General features: G+C 52.9%; 1 protein-coding gene across 1 annotated transcript; it reads right to left on the bottom strand.

Annotated features, from left to right (window-relative positions):
• Positions 1–8,393: 8,393 nt before the first annotated feature.
• Positions 8,394–16,299, bottom strand: MUC12 (mucin 12, cell surface associated; the record flags this gene model as incomplete). The annotated part of the gene is given in 12 exon segments (XM_040636551.1): positions 8,394–8,435; positions 8,594–8,682; positions 10,109–10,144; positions 10,147–10,184; positions 10,793–10,873; positions 10,875–10,946; positions 11,690–11,795; positions 11,907–11,981; positions 12,310–12,461; positions 15,189–15,253; positions 15,577–15,704; positions 16,176–16,299. Coding segments are annotated over 12 exon segments (1,008 nt in total), but the record flags the coding sequence as incomplete, so codon positions are not given.
• Positions 16,300–18,636: the final 2,337 nt, after the last annotated feature.

Here is an 18,636-nt window from a genome sequence, read left to right as displayed (position 1 = left end):
GTTGTTGGGGCAGTGGTGTTCATGGTTGAGGCCATGGTGTTCGTGGTTTGGCCCATGGTGGTGGTCGTTGGGGCCGGGTTGGTGTTGGTTGTGGCTGTGGTATTAGAGGACCGGAAAATTTTGTTAGTGTTTGAAATCATGTTGTTTTTTGTGTTAGTTTGGTTTCTGTTGCCTCCGGTTCTGTAAACTGATATTGCAGTGGGTCCCTTGGAAGATTTGTCTGTGGTGGTACTTATAACGGATATTTGAGATGTAGATTCTCGTTTGTGCCTGTGCACCTTGTTGTCACTGTCATTAGACATTGCAGACGTGTTTTTCCCTGTAGAATCTGACGGTGTTGATTTGTTGTCTGCTGTCAGTGTTCGGGATAGGCTACCCTCTCTTGGTGATAGTTTCCTTTTGGAAGTTTTAACCATCATTCTTGGTGTCTTGTAGCCTGTGGAAGAGTGCACTGTTGTTCCACTGTCAGCAGATGCTTTAGATTTGTCATTCCCTTTAGTGTTACCCACCATGGTGATTGTGTAATTGGAAATTCCTGTAGGTTCTCTAGTCTTTCTCAATTTTGTTACAGTTTTGTTACTCTCAGGTGAATAGGGTTGGTCCTCTCCACGTCCTATAAAAGTGTTCAAGTTTTCAGTTTGGTCAGTGCTTTTTAAAATTGTCTAGGACCTATGGGAATTCACCAGTGTCTGAATCAGAGATACCTACTTTAGTGGCACCTGGGGCAGCTCAGTCTGTTAACTGTCTGACTCCTGGTTCAGGCTTGGGTCCTGATCTCCGGTCGTGAGATTGGGCCCAGCATCAGGTTCCATGCTCAGCAGAGTCTGCTTAAGAGTCTCTCTTTCCTTCTGCCTCTCCCTGCCCCCTGGTAATATGCATTCTCTGTCTCTCTGTCTCTCTCTGTCTCTCTAAAATTGATTGATCAATCTTGGGGGCAGGAGGAAAGAAAATGCTACTTTAAGTGGACTCTTTCTTAGTAGTGCTGTCAGAATAAAATTTGTCAGAATCCATTGTCTGAATGAGCTGAAATATTTGTTGCAGGTGTATTCTGGTCTCTCCTGCCTTCTCCTCTAGGCTGTTTGAATTCAGCTGAGCTGAACCCTTTTCCATAGACCCTGGCTGGTTCCCATCTACCTTAAGAACCTTTATAAAGCCCTAGAATCCACATGGCCGTGGACTGTAAAACCTAGGGGCTTGGGGGCCTGTGAGGCTTGTTCCAGTCCTTTTGCATGAAGGTGCCCCTCCCAGGCCTCCGGGGCTCTTGTGCCTCACCTGTATCGTAGATGTCTTGTGTCTGCTTGCACTGAGGGTTCTGGGGGTTCTCTTGCGACACACACCCTCCACCATCCCATACAGCCCTGTCCCCTTGGAGATCTGAAAGAGAGAAAGGGAAGTTAGTCTCCTGGAGCTATAACTTTCCTTCCCTTTTGGGAATCCTTCATTCTCTCACAACCTCTGTGATTCCCCCCACCTTCTGGAAAGGGCCTCCTCTGGGAAGGGCCACCTTGCTTGTTTCAGGATCTAGAAACCACGCGTCAGGACCTAGCCCACACAGAGGTGAGGCATGAAGGCCGGGGTTTTGGAGATGAGGTCTTGAAGCTTTTGAGACGTTGGGACAAGGTCAAGTTGTACAGCAGTAGGAAAGGGGCCCCTGCCCAGTTCGGGAGTCAGATTTCAAGAAGGTAAGTATTTACATGTGGCTAAGTCCTTCCAGTGGAACGTGAGTACAGCTGAGCATGCCACGTCCAGGCCAGCCCAGAAACTTCCCGACGTCGTCCTCATTGCTCTGCCTGCTGGAGGCAGATGGCAAGGAGGCCCAAGAGGACAGTGAAGTCTCAGGAAGAAGGAACCTGGGTCCCTGAATTCACCACATGAAGGAAAGTTACCTGCCACCCAGGAACGTCTGCCTCATATTATTACATGAGCAAGAAAAACAATCTTTTGTGGTTGAGCAATTATACACTTGGGGCATAATTGTTATAGCAGATACAAAAATATGCTAACTAATACGGGAAAGAGGGGCGCCTGGGTGGCCCAGCGGTTAAGCGTCTGCCTTCGGCTCAGGGCGTGATCCCGGTGTTATGGGATCGAGCCCCACGTCAGGCTCCTCCACTATGAGCCTGCTTCTTCCTCTCCCACTCCTCCTGCTTGTGTTCCCTCTCTCGCTGGCTGTCTCTGTCAAATAAATAAATAAAATCTTTAAAAAAAAAAATACGGGAAAGAGCTTCGTTTAAGCCTATGAACAGACACACTTACTCTAATTCTCTTTAAGAAATTTAAACCCTTTGTATTAAATAATCTTGTTGCACTTGGGATTTAAGATATTTGTAATGTTCAAGAGAATTTGGCCTAAAGTGCCAACCTTGTAGTTTCAATTTATAATATATAATTGAGCGATTGATTTAGACTTGTCATTTTACATTAAAATCTTGCTAAGATTGTAAACAGTATGAGAACATTTAAGAGAACTTAAGATCCACCACATAGATACTTATAATGTATTAGACTTGAAGGTTTGGGGGGAAGTTTTTAAAAATCTACACTTCACGTTAGATTTTAGAGTTTCTTGAATACTTGCAAAGGTTTTGTTATTAATTAAACCACTGAAGTCTTTGAATAAGAAATGTAATGTACTAATTTTATAAATGTAACTTGAAATGTTGAAAGTGATTTAATTGGCCAAGTATGTAAAATAGATTACACACTAATCAAAGGCCCTTATCGAAGTGTTATACTTCTGCTTCTGGCCAAGACGGAGCGTCAGGGATCGGAATTCACCCTCCTACCTGAAACCACACCCGGCCCCCAGATAACCACATCACCATACAGAAGATACGAAATGATGATTGTCAAGACACTGGATGTCATTGGGGCGCCTGGGTGGTGCAGTCGTTAAGCCTTCGGCTCAGGGCGTGATCCCGGCATTCTGGGATCGAGCCCCACATCAGGCTTCTCCACTGGAAGCCTGCTTCTTCCTCTCCCACTCCCCCTGCTTGTGTTCCCTCTCTCGCTGGCTGTCTCTCTCTCTGTCAAATAAATAAATAAAATCTTAAAAAAAAGAAAAAAGGCACTGGATGTCAGGCAACAAGAACACTGTTTCTGAGAGACAGACAAGGAAACAAGGCAAGCCCTGTGATGGCCCTAGCTCACTGACGCGAGAGAGCTCCCAGGCGGAGTGCCCGGACGGAGAACGCGGCTGCAGCCCAGCAGATCTCCCGGGTTGAGGAGATATACATCAACGTCTTGAGAGACCAAGACAGCTAGAGTTCCCAGGACAGAATTACTGGGGAGGCAGACTTGCTCAGAGGGGTCCCTGGATATCCGCCCTGTGCTCTACTGATCCAAGCATGGGTATGAAACAATCATCCACGATCCGGGAAGTGCCACTGGAACAGATTAGAAGGAAGGAGACCTGGCTCTCATGTAGGCATGGGAACAGTGCTGTTGCCACCAGCCGAAGTGCAAAACCTATCATCCTCTGGGTGTGGGGCAGAGAACTCAGGAAGATCTTGCTGCAGTCCTGGGAAATACAGCCCCGCACCCCGTGGGTGTCTCTTGCTCTGCTCCCCGCTCTCAGTGGCAAGCTGATTCCCATTTTGACTTGACGTCTTCAGCTGATGTTAAGTAGACGTCCCAGACTCCATCCAAAACGGAACTCCTGAGTTCTTTGCTAGACCCCTGGGAGCAAGCGGCCTTCTACCAGTTGCTGAAGCCCAGCGCCTTGGAAGCCACTCTGCTTCTCTCTTCCTCTCGCCTCCTGCCCCTGCAGCATCAGCCAGGCCTGCTGGCATTGCACTTCTTCCCGTGGCCACTTCTTACAGTGGCGCCGAACGCCACCGGATCAGCACTGCTGAGGACTCCCACCCAGCCTCCTGCCCTATCTCCTCACTTCCCACCTGGGCCTCCACACCTGGCCGTCCACACACTGCAGCTAGCGGGATCCCTCCAACACACGTGTGTGGGCTTACCTCTGTGCTTTAACACCCCCCCCAGGACCCCCGTGAGGGGCTGGATTGTGTCCCCCTCCCCAGATTCGTACAGTGTAGTCCTAACCCCTAGTACCACAGAATGTTCCATCTGGAATTAGAGTTGTTGCAGATGTAATTACGTAAGATGAGGTCACCCCTGGAGTAGAGTGGGCCCAGATCCAAAGTGACTGGTGTCCTCATAAGAAGGGAATTTTGGACGCAGGGACATGCGCGCAGGGAGAAGCTGGGGAAAGATGAAGGCAGAGATGATGTGCTCGCAAGCCAAGGAGTGCCAAGCTTGCTGCAGCTACCAGATGCCAGGGGTGACGCCTGAACAGATCCTTCCTCCCCGTCCCCTTCAGAGGGAGCACGGCCCTGCTGACACCTTGGTTTTGGACTTCTGACCTCCAGAACTGTGAGACAAGATTCTTCCTGTCGTTCTAAGCCACTCAGGTTGTGCTAATGTTATGGTGTCCAGGGAGTGAGACTTTCTGGTCACCTGTGGCTGCAGCAGTGGGTTCAAGGCAAGGGAAGTCTGTGGTGACCCCCAGCAAGGCTCCTCAGAGGAGGTGGACCTTGTTGACGGAGGAGGGGGGGAAAGTAGCTTCTAGAGTGTATGTTCCTTAGACTCCCTCAGAAGGTGACAGTAAGATCGTGGTGAGGACGTGGCAGGTGAAGGCGCTCGGGACGGGGAGTGGGGAGGAGGGCAGAGGGAGATACTGAACCCCCAAGCCCTGGACACATTTGTGCTGCGTGTGGGAGGTGAGAGGCACTGGCCACGGTTGGACAGGGCCGAACTGGGCCCAGGATGTTGTGTTTCGCTGATAAGCAAGATAACCAGGGCGTACTGGAAGGAGGCAGGTGGCCATGAGATGGTGTGACTGCCAGGAAGAGCCAGGTGAAGGCCACCAGGCTCTTCCTGGCAGCCCACACCCCACTCAGGCATCCCCAGCCCCGTGGCCTGAGAAGGGATGTGGCTCTGGGTCCCCAGAGAGGGCACATGGGAGGGTCAGATGCCACTCAAAGCTGGCCAGAGCTCTACAGACCAGCTGATTTCTGCCAGACACAGAAGGGGGACGACAGACTCCTAGAGAGCAGGAGTGGAGAGTCTGCAAGGCTCCATTCCACTGAAGGGGAGACCGAGGCTAGAGATGCAATGAACCACAGCGTGCAGAATGTGGGAGAGGCTGGGGGCGGGGAGAGGAGGAAAAGAAGGGAAGAGAGGAAGAGGGAGGGGAGAGAAGGGCCAGAAAGTTGGAACAGAGCAGAAAGGGGAGGGCAGGGGTTGGAGGAACAAGAGGGAGCTGGAAACATCTTCCCCAACTAAGGCCCATCATGGTGCCTAAAATGGCGTTGTTAGAGATAAGACACTAAGAATATGGACAGCCTAGACAGTGCCTGGGAAGACGGTGTCATTCTTTTTTTTTTTTTTAACTCAATTAGCCAACATACAGCACATCATTAGTTTCTGATGTAGTGATCAGTGATTCATTAGTTGCGTATAACACCCAGTGCTCATCCCCACACAGGCCCTCCTTAATGCCCATCAGCCGGTTACCCCATCTCCACCCCCCACTTCTCCCCTTCTGCAACCCGCAGTTTGGTTCCCGGGGTCCAGAGTCTGTCATGGTTTGTCTCCCTCTCTGATTTCTTCCCATTCAGTTTTCCCTCCCTTCCCCTGTGGTCCTCCACGCTATTCCTTATGTTCCACATATAAGTGAGATCATATGATAATTGTCTTTCTCTGATTGACTCATGTCACTCAGCATAATCCCCTCCAGTTCCAGCCCTATCGATGCCAATGGTGGGTAGTCATCCTTCTGAAGGTGTCATTCTTATTACTAATAAGATGACAGCTCTGGGTGCTGTCACACTGGGAGTCTGTCCCAAGTGATGGCAGGGTTCAGGTCAGTGAACCAGCCCTTTAGACCAAGTCCAGCACTGCCCCACCCTGCCCCGGACCGCTGCCCCCCTGCCCCCTCCCATCCTCTTCGTTTGCCCCGTCAGCCCTCAGACTGGTCCCAGAGAAGGCGCTGCCCCCTGCGGGGCGGTTTGGGCCGAGGAGGCCACAGGCTCTGGGATTAGACTTGCAGGTACTTTCTCCCCCGCTCCCACCCCATTCCCTCTTTGGGGAAGAATTGCCTGTCTGGGGCCAGGGGACCAGGAGCCCCTACCGCTCCTGGTGTAGTGAGCTCAGGGCAGGACAAAGCCCAGGACATGGCAGTTTGAATGCCACCTACAGCCTCAGCATCAGTCCCCCCACTTTTGCCTCAGAGTCCCCTTCTCGCCCCTGGGAGGCCATCCTGGGAGGTTCTCAAGGGAGTGAGAACCTGAGGCTGGCAGTTTGGTTCCTGCCTTTTCCCCTCCCTCTCTCTCTAGGGACAGGCTAGTGGCAGAGGGAACTCCTGAAGGGTCTGACCGGGACGCCCTGTCAGCCTCTGCCGACCTGAGCCAAGTTCCCATGGCCATGGAACCCCTGGAGGGCCCAACCCTTGTCCTTGAGGGGAAGACACTGAGGAAGAACTGAGTTGCCCCGTGGCGCACAGCTGTTTCACTACAGGATTAGAATCTGGGGCTCCCGAAACCCCATCTCGTACCCATCGGGGTACAGCAGTGGCCCTTTTCCTGGTTCTGGGACACCTGACAGCCCTGGGACATCCTCTGGGCACAAGGCAGGGGTGGGGTGATGAAGAAATGGCGAAGATGAGAGTGAGAGCAGAGACTTCAGGCTTTTGTCCCTGTCATGAAAGAAGGCCTGGGCATTTGGTGGGAGGTGACCAGGGGGTTGGAGGGGCCCAACCACGGGGTAAGGACAGACCCTAACATCGGCCGAGCATCTGCTGTATGCCAGGGGCCGTGGCAAGGCTGGGCTCTTGTGCTCTTTTTAGAGAGGAAGCAGACTCAGAGAGACTACACGCATGCACCCCAAAACTGCAGCTCTTCTCCCAGACGTAGCCGGGGAGGGAAGAAGAGGGTGAGGGGCACGAGGCTGAGCTCCAGGCAGAAGATACCCCACCTGCACCCCCCAGGAAGCAGCCCTCCCTCGGGCCTAGGCAGACCCGGGAGAGGAGGTTAAGCCAGACTTCACTCACCGTGGCCGGCAGCAGCATGGCGGGACAGCAGCAGGATGACAAGGGGCAGCAGGCAGAGCGCCCCGATCGCCGGTCTCGACATGGGAGCTCGGAGGACAGCGCACCTGCTGTCACCCGCCAGAATGGGCAAAATGATCGCCAGCCAAGGAGCCCCAGTAATAAATGGGCACCAGAGCCCTTTGATCCCTGAGACTCTGGAGAACTGGGACCAGCCCACCTGAGTCAGTGTGTGAGCTTCTCTCATGACGGGGCGAGGGGGGGTGCGGATTTCATTTCAGGCCAAAGGGCAGAGGGAGGGGAGCCCTTCCCTCTCCAGGCAGCACACAAGCATGTGGGCCATCGGATTTTTCACCCCAACAGAGGGGCAGGCACGCGGGCCTGAAACAGCCTGGGAAACTGGAGAAGACCCGTGGAGGGAGGCAGGGGATGGAGGAGAAGAGGTTGGAGCTGAACCCCAGAGGAGAAGAGCGCCCATTGTTCCACTCTGACCCCCACCCCCCAGGTATGGACATTCCCCCTCCCTTCTTCTCAAGCTCTCTTACTGGCCCTGTGTGCACCCCACCAGCATGCAAATCGTGGCCACACCTGGGCCAGGGCCCAGCTCCGGGATGGCCGCATTCTTGGATCTCTCGGTCCAGAGATCTGAGTTCACAGGTGGGCACAAGCTTCCATGGCCATCCAGAGTGACCTTGCCGCTGCCCAAGGTCAGCAAAGCCAGGTGCTCACTCTTTTGCCTTTTGTGGACCCCGCACTCCTCATGCCTTGGGCCTGAGACCCCCAATGTCTGATCCCAGGCTCGTCTGCCACAGCGACCTCAGGCAGGGTGGGCCTGAGCCTGCGCCGGCCTGGGGTAGAGAGGGTCCATGCTCCGTGCTCGACATGTGGTCGCAGGAAGGGGCTGAGAGTGGCAAGAGTCCCGTGCCCAGATCTGGCATCTAACCCTGGGAGGAGTGCTCTCCCCAGGAAGGGCTCCCTGGCCCCAGCTAGGAAGGCAGGCCCCCACAGGGGAGAGAGAAACCACTCACAGCTCTCTACTTGAAGCCTTGCTCCTTTTTTGGGAGGCAAATTCCAGAGTGGGGAATCACTGGAGCGAACAAAATGTCCGGGTGTCTGGGCGGCCCCAGGGCTCCTGGATGGAGGTTGAGGGAGGAGAGGGGGCCTCACAGCAGGGGCCAGGCCAAGCCCACCAGCTCTGAGCAGAACCACCTTGGGCCCTGACGTCTGTTTCCTTTTAACCAAGGGGGTCGGTGGGGGAGTAGCACTGCGGTGGGCTGTCCGTCCGCCCCTGTCTTGTTGTCCAAGTCTGGAGGAGGGGCAGAAGCCCCTGCCTCGCTCACTGAGCAGCTGTCACCACCCTGGGCCTCTGGATGTGGAGCTGGGGTGGGAGAGAGGAGTTGAGGCCACAGGCCCTTCAGCAACAGCCATATCCAGGGGAAGTTAGCTGTCTCTAGACCAAGGGTGCGGCCCCAGGGTGGTGGGCGGCGGGTGGGGGGGAGGAAACAGCTCCTAGCTGGGGACGGGCCCCTGAGTCACTTCTGTGGTAGGGTCAGTGTTCTCCAGGGAGAGCTGGAAGTGGCCGTAGATGTTTTCAAGGCTGAAAGGCTCGTCCTTCAGATTTTCACCTGCAGAAAGAGGGGCCAGGCTGAGTGAGCCTGGGGGAGGCTGGAGAGACACAGAGGGGGTCCTTTTCCAGTAAAAGGGACAAGTTTGAAGAGTCAGCCCCATATTTTTCCTAAAGTATCTCCCACTGCCCATCCATCGTCCCACCACCGCGGCCAGTCTATGAGGTGGCCCTGGAGCGCCTGGGGCTGGCCCAAGGTGACAAGAGGACAGGAGGCAACCACAGCCCCCTGACATGCTTCGGGGTCAAAAGTCATGGCCAAGGGCAGGCTTGGGGTGACCTGGGCGAGGGTGGAACTGGAGGAAGGCACTGCTCAGGGGTCACCAGCACACACTCCCTCACAGCAACGGGAACCACAGCAAGCAGAAACTGTGCCGGCATCTTCTGTTGGAGCTGGGTTTTCAGCAGCCATTTTCCCAGTCCTGCACATTCCTCCCTCCTCAGCCTCCATGACCCTTTCTTCTCTGCCTCCTCCAAGGTCTTCCGGGGACTCTGCCCTACACCCTGCTCCCTCCCAGCCTGCATGCTCCCTGATGACTCCCAGCGGGGTCCAGACAGGCCAGAGCTGGGGGCACCTCCTGCTCCGTCCTCCGCCAGCCCCCAGCCTTCAACCTGCTGCCTCTCCCCCCACCAGGCAGTGCCCCCATCCGGGCCTCCCAATGTGTCCTCCCATCACAGCCCACAGAGACCTCCACTACCTCCCTGGGACCTGTGTTCCTGGAAGTGGGAAGCACACGGCTTACTCACCAGCTCGCAGCACGGCCCCTCTGCGATGTCCCCTGTGCAGTCTTTCAGGATCCCACCCCACCCTGCCTGGGCCGGGCACCCTTCTGTGCCCCTGGAGCCCAGGGCGTGGTCCTGTCCTCCCACTAACTGTGTGCATCTGATGCTCTCCCAGGGTCTGGTCTCTGGGGGCAGGATCCGGCTCTCAGCCATGCCTGTAGCCCTTCCTTGGTGATTGTCAGGAGGAACTGGTAGGGCAGGACCTGCCCAGGGGCAGGGAGGGTGGGGGACAGAGATCGTTCATCTCGTGCAGTGAGATATCAGAGCAGATGTGACATGGTTTTCCACGGCAGCTGGGAAACAGAAGAACTTACAGGAGGCTCTATGGAGGGGCAGTGTTTGAACCAGATCTTGGAAACAGAGCGGGATTGGGACGTGCAGAGCCCCCAGCGAGGGGAACCTTCCAGACAGTGGTACAGTCTGGCACGCAGGAGGGACACGGTGAGCATGGGCCACGCGCAGACGGGAGTGATAGAGAGGAGCTGAGAAAAGACGAGGCCTGGCAGGGGCTGGCTGCAGAGGAGGGGCAGAGCCTGGCAGCCCAGCACACACAAAACCAGCTGGCACCCACAGCCATGCTGAGTCTGGCCGCAGCATCTTCTCAGCCTGTCTCTACCCATCAGCCTGCCCCTGGTGAGGAGTACCTTCCCAGACGCCTGTGTTCTGGAAGCTGCCAGAACATCTTCTCCATGCCACTCTTGAGACAAATTGTATTCTTGCCTGCCAACAGAAACGCCAAGAACAGCTGGGGGCAGGGAGGTGGGGGAGGGGGCCTAGAGGGCCCTGACCCTTGGCTCCTGGAAAGGGCTGTCACAGCCAAGCCCTGGGTCAGGGAGCGGCCTGTCCCCAGGACAATAGCAGAAAACAAAACAACATCACTCTGACCTGCCTGCCCTTCCCTCAATGCGCCTCCTTTCCCTTATCTGTGAGACGGGAGCGCTGGACCAGGGCCAGGTGAACTCCCTCAGACCGCCGTGCTCTGCCCATTTCTCCTCCACCTTCTCGGGCAGATTTTCCCCCCATTTTACAGCTGGGAGAGCGATGCCGGACAGCTCAGCCCCAGTGTCCTGGTGCAACAATGTGGCTCTGCGGCAGCCGAAGGGATACACCAGGTAATGTCGTTACAGAATCCAATTTCAGGACGCAAGTTTTTTGGATGCATTTCCCTGCCGAACAGATCAGATCAGCTCAGCAGGCTGCCTTCTGCTGTTACCGAGCTGAGAGGGGCTGGGTTGCCTTCAGGCCTCCGAATATTGAGCTGGAAGGAGCAGAGCCTTGGGCTGTTCCAACTGCCGTCCCCATCCCTGGGCCCCGCCCCAGAAGCTTGCCTGCGTGGTTTTCTCTGGGATCGGCAGAGGGAGACGGTGAGGACCACCGCCGTGACTACCAGCAGTGCTCCCACAGTCCCTCGCGTACACCAGGCTCTTGCCGGTGCTCAAGGCACAAGTCTCTCCCCAGTACCGCGTGTCTGAGGTCAGCCATCTGGGGACACACACAAGATCAGGCCAGTCCACTAGCAGCCCTCACACCCAGGCTCCCAAAAGAAACAAATGCTGTCAAAGCACAGGAAACTGGCTCTCCCTCTAAGGGCAGGCGCTGGTTAGGAGGGACCCAGGTTAGGAGGGTCCCCAGCTCTTCAGGGGCAGGGAGGGGGTAGAGGACCCCCTCCTAGGGAGCAGGCTTCAGAATCTGAGCACTGGATGCCTTGTCCCAGACCCATGATGCCCACCCGTCTAATCTCGAGCTGGCACCTTGACTGGCCTGTTACCAATTTTATATTTTATGCCTTACGCTCTCCCGAGCCTAGCGCCCCAGCTCCAGCTAGAGGTGATGATGGCACTGCGGTTAGCATATCGAAAGGAAAAGGAAAGACAGAGATAGAGATCCACAGATACAGAGTTGGAAATTGGTAACTGGCACTTTCTCGGGGAGGGGCTCGCTCAGTCCTAGGGTGCCCACGTCTCTAACCTGCACCTCCTCCCTCTGGTGGGCGCGAGGAGTGAAGGGATACCCAGGTAGAAGAAGGGGGGATGGTGGGAGAGGAGGCACCTTGTGAGCTCTGCCTGCTCCCTCTGCCCCCCCCCCATCCCTGCTCCACGACTGTGGTGGAGAGTGCCGTCCTACCAGCAGGGAGAGTGGGCACTGGCCTTAGAGGGGCTGGATGCTCACAGGCAGCAGGGCTGCTTCGTTGCAGCTGGCATCCATGCTCATGACAGTTCGGTTACAACTTCGTCCCCGAGGTGCCCTTGGTCACGCAGGCCAGCTTCCCACCCAGTCCCTCCACATAGTACAACTGAGCATAGTCCTTCATGGGCTTCTGAGAGCACTGCTCTGGGGTGAAGGGTGGGCAGCAAGCATCAGCCTGGTTAAAGCACCCCCAGCCTCCACATTTCCTGCCCACACTGTGCGCCCCAGCGCCCACCACTCCATGGAGCTACTTGCCCTGCAGGTCAAAGCCCAGCTCCACGGTCTTGCTCATGGTAGTGGCTTCCTCATCGTACAGAGGCGAGGAGGCTGCTAAGTGTGGTGGAAAAGAACTAAACAGAAACACAGCCCTCTGCCCTACTTGGGTCTTGGCCCAGCCCTAGACGCAGCTGGGCCTGCAAGCAGGCTCAGATGGGGGCATTAGGGCTGGGGACAACTGGACCTGAGACTGGGAACCGCTGCCGGGGGCACGGCAGAGTCTGCGGAAGGCACCCAGGCCTGGCTTCTGGATCCCTATCCAGGGAGGCCTCTGGGGTTCCAGAAAAGAGGAGAGATGAAGGGTGGGGAGAGGCTGAGACCTCCCTACGGGACCCCTCCCATCCTTTTCCCACCACCGTCAAGGGGTTTTGGGTCGGCCTACCTCTGCAAGCTTCAGAATCACCAGACACCCTTTTGATCTCATTGATAATCTTGACCTTTACGATTTTAGTGAGGTTTTCAAATAGTTCCCGGAAATCTGAGGTGTAGTTGGCCTCCATGACGACGTCATGTTCCACCACAACACTGCCGTTGCTAGAACCAGGACTTGATGATTCATCAGTCACCCTGGGCCACCCATCCTCCCAGAAAGTGGGGCCCACAAATGAGAGGGGTGATGAGAGACAATTAGCTGTGTGACCCAGAGGCAGGACAGACTAGAGACCTTCCCTCCAACAGTTCACACCCTAGAGGGAAGCTGCAGAGCCAAACGATCTAAGATTCCAAAATATCGGTGATCACAATAAACATCATTGGGTGAAATTCATTCCTAAAAATGGAAGGCTGTTGGGTGAAGATGTGGCGAGATTGAACCCTTGGGCACTGTTGGTGGGAATGTCAAATGGTACAGCCACAGCGGAAAACAGTGTGGCAGTTCCTCAAAAAATTAAAAATAGAATTACCATATGACCCAGCAATTCCACTTCTTGGTATTTGAAAGCAGGGATTTGAAGATATATTTGTACACCCATGTTCATAGCAGCATTATTCACAATAGCTAAAAGGGGGAAGCAAACCAAGTGAGCTTCCATTGATGGAGGAACGGATAGACAAAACATGGTAAACGGTACAATGCAATGTTATTCAATCTTACAAAAGAAGCAAATTTTGACACACACTACAATGTGGATGAACCTTGAGGACATTGTGCTAAGTGAAAGAAGCCAGTCACAAAAGGACAAATACCGTGTGAGTGTTTACGTGCGTCCGAAAACGAAGTCCCTAGAGTTATCCAGTTCATAGAGACAGAACGTAGAATGGGAGTTGCCCAAGGTGGGTTGAGGGGGAATTGAGAGTTATTGTTTAAAGGGTACGGAGTTTCAGTTTGGGAAGATGAGAAAGTTCTGGAGATGGACTGTGGTGGTGGTTATGCAACAATGCGAATGTACTTGATATCCCTGAACTGTACACTCAAAATGATTCATTTGATGATTAATGGCTAACTTTATGTTATGGGTATTTTACCAAAATAAAAAATATTTTAAATTAAAAATTTTAAATTTTTTAATAGAGGCTGTTGGATTATACTTTGAAAACCAAATAAGCATGCTTTTAGAAATGAAGAAACATGAGGTCACTTTAGAGATATAAGATTCCAACCCAGAAGCTCCTTATTAGATGGCCAGTGGGGCACTGAGAGATCTTAAGACAAGGTCTGTCACCAGTCACAGCCATTGTGACAGAGAAGTCAGGAACAGGACACAGGAGGACAAAAACTAACAAAACCTTGTGCCAAAATGGAGACGGAAATAAGCACTGGTACTGGGCAGGGGTGAGAGTGGGGTAGAGGACGCTGAGCCATGGAACCCCATGGACCCCTGACAGTACGGATCTCCCTCTTTCCCTGGGGGGACAAGACACCCTCCAGGCTCCCTTCCCATGCTTCTGTCTACTTCTTGCCACTCTCCTTTGGGGGCCCTGCTTCTTCTCCTGATTCCTTAGATGCTGGTGCTTCCCATGCTTCTTTCCTGGGAAATGTTCGCCCCTGTGCTGTGACCATCCCCAGGCCATCTGGTCCACTCTCAGGGCTTCCAGCGACTTCTATCCAGGGACACCAACACCAGTGTCTGTGCTGAAGATACTTTTTTTTTCTTTTAAGATTTTTTATTTATTTATTCGACAGAGATAGAGACAGCCAACGAGAGAGGAAACACAAGCAGGGGGAGTGGGAGAGGAAGACGCAGGCTCATAGCGGAGGATCCTGATGTGGGGCTCGATCTCATTAACGCCGGGATCACGCCCTGAGCCGAAGGCAGAAGCTTAACCGCTGTGCCACCCAGGCGCCCCTGAAGATACTTTCTGTTACATATTCCACCACACGCCACTCCGTTACTCAACCATTCAATGTGGCTGGGCCCCAGGCACTTGACACGCCACACGGCCCACTTATATCTTTTCCCCATCCCCCTCCTTCTTAACCTTCCTCATCTCAGCAAAGGGCACTTCACACCCCCAGCAGCCTAGAAATCTGGTGTCATTCCTCCTTCTTTCCAAACACCCATCGAATCCCTATGATCTGTTGGTCCTGCTTCCTAAAGACCTTTCACACTGGACTAATTTTCTCCTGCATTGTCACCTCTCTGGTCCAGGTCACTATAATCTCCGTCACCTGTCCACCCATTCTCAGTCCTGCAGCCAGACTGAGCTGTCTGAAGTGCAAATCAGATACCTTCCCACGTGAGCCAAAACTACTGATGCTTAAAGATTAAGCAGCTTGGTACAAGTCATCTTTCCACCTCCTCTCCCACCATGAGTTCAAGCTGCCAACTGTTCTTCATGTTCCTTAATCTACCCTCCTCTCTTTCACCTCTAGGCTCTTCATCATCAATTCCATCCACCTTGCTTGTTCCTCCTCATGATTCAAGCCTCAGTTTAGCTGTCATTCCTTCCAGAAAGATTTCCCTCCACCTCACCAGCTTGCACTCAACCTCTCCCATTGCACCCTGTGTGTCTCTTACCATTAATTCTCACCATATTGCACAGCCCTTTTGCTGTGTTCTGCCACTCTTTGCTCCATGAAGACCAGGACCACTGTGTTCCCTGCACCTAGCACAGGGTAGGCTTTCAGTACAAGCTTGTTGAATGGATGAAGGATAAATTAATGAATAAATGAATGGATCAGAACCTTCTGGTGTTGCCTCTGGGCTAGGGTATCCTCTGGTCCAGCTAGGTACTGATATTCATTCAAGATGGGAGAAGACAAGAGAGCAGAGAGAGGGGGGCTTCCCATAGTCTATAAATCTGATCTCCCCTCATTCTCACAACAGTCTCTTAATGATCCCGCCTCTGTACTGAGGAAAGTCTTTGCCCATGTAAGTTTTATCCATCTGAAAGAAATGAGGCAGCTGAGCTCATACAGGTCTGGGGCATGCAAAAGCCCCTGTTCCCTGTCTCAGAGGTAGCCCCAGGGCCGCCTTCCCCCAGGGAACCCATGGAATTAGCTCATAGAAAAGAAGGAAGGAAAAGTATAGGGATGCTCCCTTCCCCAGGATGTGGGTGAGGTGGGCTCCCAGAGGATCCCCTCCCAGGACTTGGGAAGACTGAAGGGATCCATGGGCTGAGAAACTCCAAAGTCAGTCAGAATGAGCCCCTGTATCCCCTATGACACTGGACATCCACATTGGAGAATCTGGGATTTTCCTGCTCTTACCTGACTCTTGAATAATTGAGTGAAGTTCCAGTATACCGGGGAGGATATGTTATTCAGGTCTTTTGTGAAATTCCTATTAGTCACTTTCACTGTCACAATTAAAGTGGCATTGACTTTTTCCGGGATTTCTGTGGGAATAGCCACATTACGCATGAGATAACCACCTCCCAATAATGTCTTCTGGGATTGGTTAATTCTCCACCTGCTGGTCTCATGGAGGCAGAGAAAGTGGGCAGGAGGGTGGATGGAAATTCAAGAGGCAAGTAGGAGTCACTGAAACTTCTGCCCCTTGTCTCTGAACACCATGAGGAGCTAGTGGTCAGGATTATGACCCAGAGAGAGCTAAGTGGAGGGCTCCAGAAAGGGCTGGGTTGGAAACATCTTGATCTGAGGGGCAGAGGAGCTAGTGAAAAGAGCCCTGAAGAAGGAATCAGAAGGTCCATGTTCTACCTAGGCATTTGGGCCTAGGTAAATATCATATTTTCTCCTCCACCTGCACGATGAGGTAGTGGTAGCAGATAATCCCTCCAGCGCTGCCGTCCTATTTAAGTGGTTAGGAAGTATAGGGACAATATGCAGGTCTCAGCAAAGTTCATTACCTAGGAGGAAGGAGTCCACAAGGGACTTGCACTGGTAACCAGAGAAGCCTTGGGCACAAACACACTCTTTTCCATTCCAGCTGGTCCCATTCTGACACTGCCCTGTGAAGGGGTAGAATTCACATCAGTCGCCATGGAAGCCCAAGGGACAGAAATACTGGCTCCCATTCCAGTTTCCATCATTCAGGCACTGCACTGAAAGAGGAGGATGGGACCCTCTGCCACCACCTCAAGCCCCAGAGGGGGAGAGGAGGAGGGACAATGAGGAAGAAGGAAACAAGAGATGAGAGGGGATGAGCAAAGAAAACAAAAGCCCTACAAATCAAAAAAGAAAAGAAAAGAAAAGAAAAAACAATTTCTATCCATGTGGATGATATTCACTGACCAGAAGGCACTGGAAGGGTGAAGCAAGACCACGAAGAGGTCAAATCAAAGCTGATTAGCTGAGGAGAGAAGATGGACAGGAGAGGCACACAGAGTGACACATGAAAAGACTTACTTGGGGTCATAGTTGAAGACTGGGTCATCATCACAGTTGTGTGTGTGTAAATGAACAGAGGATGGAGAGTTGAAGAGGTAGTGAACCCAGGGACTGGAGCATGGGTAGAGCCAGGTGGAGTGGAGGACAGATGAGGAGAAAAACCAGAAGCAGTTGTAACGGCTGAAGAAGAGTCAGGGACTGGTCTGGAGGAGAAGCCAGGGATAGCTGAGGCTGAAGCAGCAGCCCCAGGGACTCTGGTTAGGGAACTGTTAGACGATATTGTTGTCTTTGGTGCCCCTGTGCTGCTTTGAAAGAGAGTAGATTCTCCCCTGAAGGTGGTAGCTGTCAGTCTGGAGATGACTCTAACTGTAGAGGAGAAAGTTAGAGCTGATGGGGAGGCAGGACTAGGGCTGTCCGAGGCAGAGGGGATGGAAGTAGAAATCATTGGTTTGGCAGAATCACTATTGGTGATGAAGAAAGTGGAATTCTCATCCAAGGTGGGGAGCATTTGTTCAGAGGTGGCTGGGGGTCAAGAGGAATGAATGGGGCTTGATGAAGATAATGGACTAAGATCTTCCATGGTTGGGGGGCATCAGATGAATCAGTTGTGTTGGAGAAATAGGTGGTAGTGGTACTACCACTGGCTTCGGCAGGGATGGTTGTGATGGTAGTGGAAGGCAACAAGCTAGAATTTGATGAGGGTGCAGGACCCCCAGGAGGAGTGGTAGAGGAGCTATCAACAGAAACTATAGAACCAGACAAGGCAGAAATGGTGTAGACAGTTGGCTTTTCCATGAAAATTGTGGCTGTTTGTCCAGAGACCAAGGTGGTAGTGGGTGATTCACCAAAGCTTGGTGAGGAAACAAAACTTTCATTAACACTGGTGGAGGAGGTAAGCACTGAATCGGTGGAGTGAGACAAATCAGATATGGTTGTGGGGACAGTGGATCCTTCAGGAAGGGGCGTGCATGTTTGCCCAGAGACCAGAGTAGTGGAAATTAATTCATCAGGACCAGATGAGGCAGAAGGACTTGTATCATGAGTACCATAGAAGGTATTACATGGAATCATTGAATTTGAAAAATCTGAGAGGATTGTGGAGACAGTTGATTCCACAGTAAAGGATGTGGGTGTTTCTTGATATCCACCTGTGCAGGAAAAAGTTTCACCTGAACTTGAAGTAGAAGCAGAACTTGTGCTCTCTTTGGACAGAGTCATGTCCAAAATCACTGTAGGAATGGACAAATCAGGGTGCCTGTATAGACAGTAGACCCATCACTTAGATTTAAGGATGTAGGTTGGGGGACACCAGTGGTGGTAGAAAGGTGGCCAGAACCTGAACAAGAGGCAGAACTTCCTTCAAAGTTGGTAAAAGAAGTTTCAGAGGAAAGAAGTAGATTTGAGTAAATCAGAAACACTGGTATACACAACTGGCTCCTCTGTGAGAATCAGTGTGGTTCGTTCCGAGAGTAGACTTGGGTGAGAGAGGTCACTGGGGCTTGATGGGAAACCAGGACTTGTCTTGTCTGTGCTGTAGGAAGAGTGGAAAGATGTTGCTGTGGAAACCGGTGAGATTATTGTATTCAAGGTGGATCCTGGAGGAAAAGTTGTTTGGTCATCACCACCAGAAGTACTAAATGGTTCAGTAGACCTTGATGTGGACACAGAACTTCTATCATCTTTGGTGGTTACAGATGAGCCTATGGGTTGAGAAAAATCAGACAGGGCGCTATACGCAGTGGGTTTCCAGGGGACTGTACTGGAAGTTGTTCCTGAGACAGCTGGGCTGGGGGATGCCTCCCCAGGGCTCCATGGAGCCACAGAGCTCCCAGTGCCTGTGCATGGGGAACCGGGGACGATGCTGTGGGCTCAGCTGAGGCGGGCACAGTGGCGAGGACGGTTGTCTGTCCTGCGAGAGTTGAGTCTGCTTGGCCAGGGACCAGAGTGGAGATAGAGAGCTCATCGGGGCTGGATGTGGAG

The sequence above is a fragment of the Ursus maritimus genome, unplaced genomic scaffold (genome assembly GCF_017311325.1).
Source record: "Ursus maritimus isolate PB19 unplaced genomic scaffold, ASM1731132v1 scaffold_2, whole genome shotgun sequence".
NCBI classification, from domain to species: Eukaryota; Metazoa; Chordata; class Mammalia; order Carnivora; family Ursidae; genus Ursus; species Ursus maritimus.
This window is presented reverse-complemented; position numbering and strand designations above follow the sequence as displayed.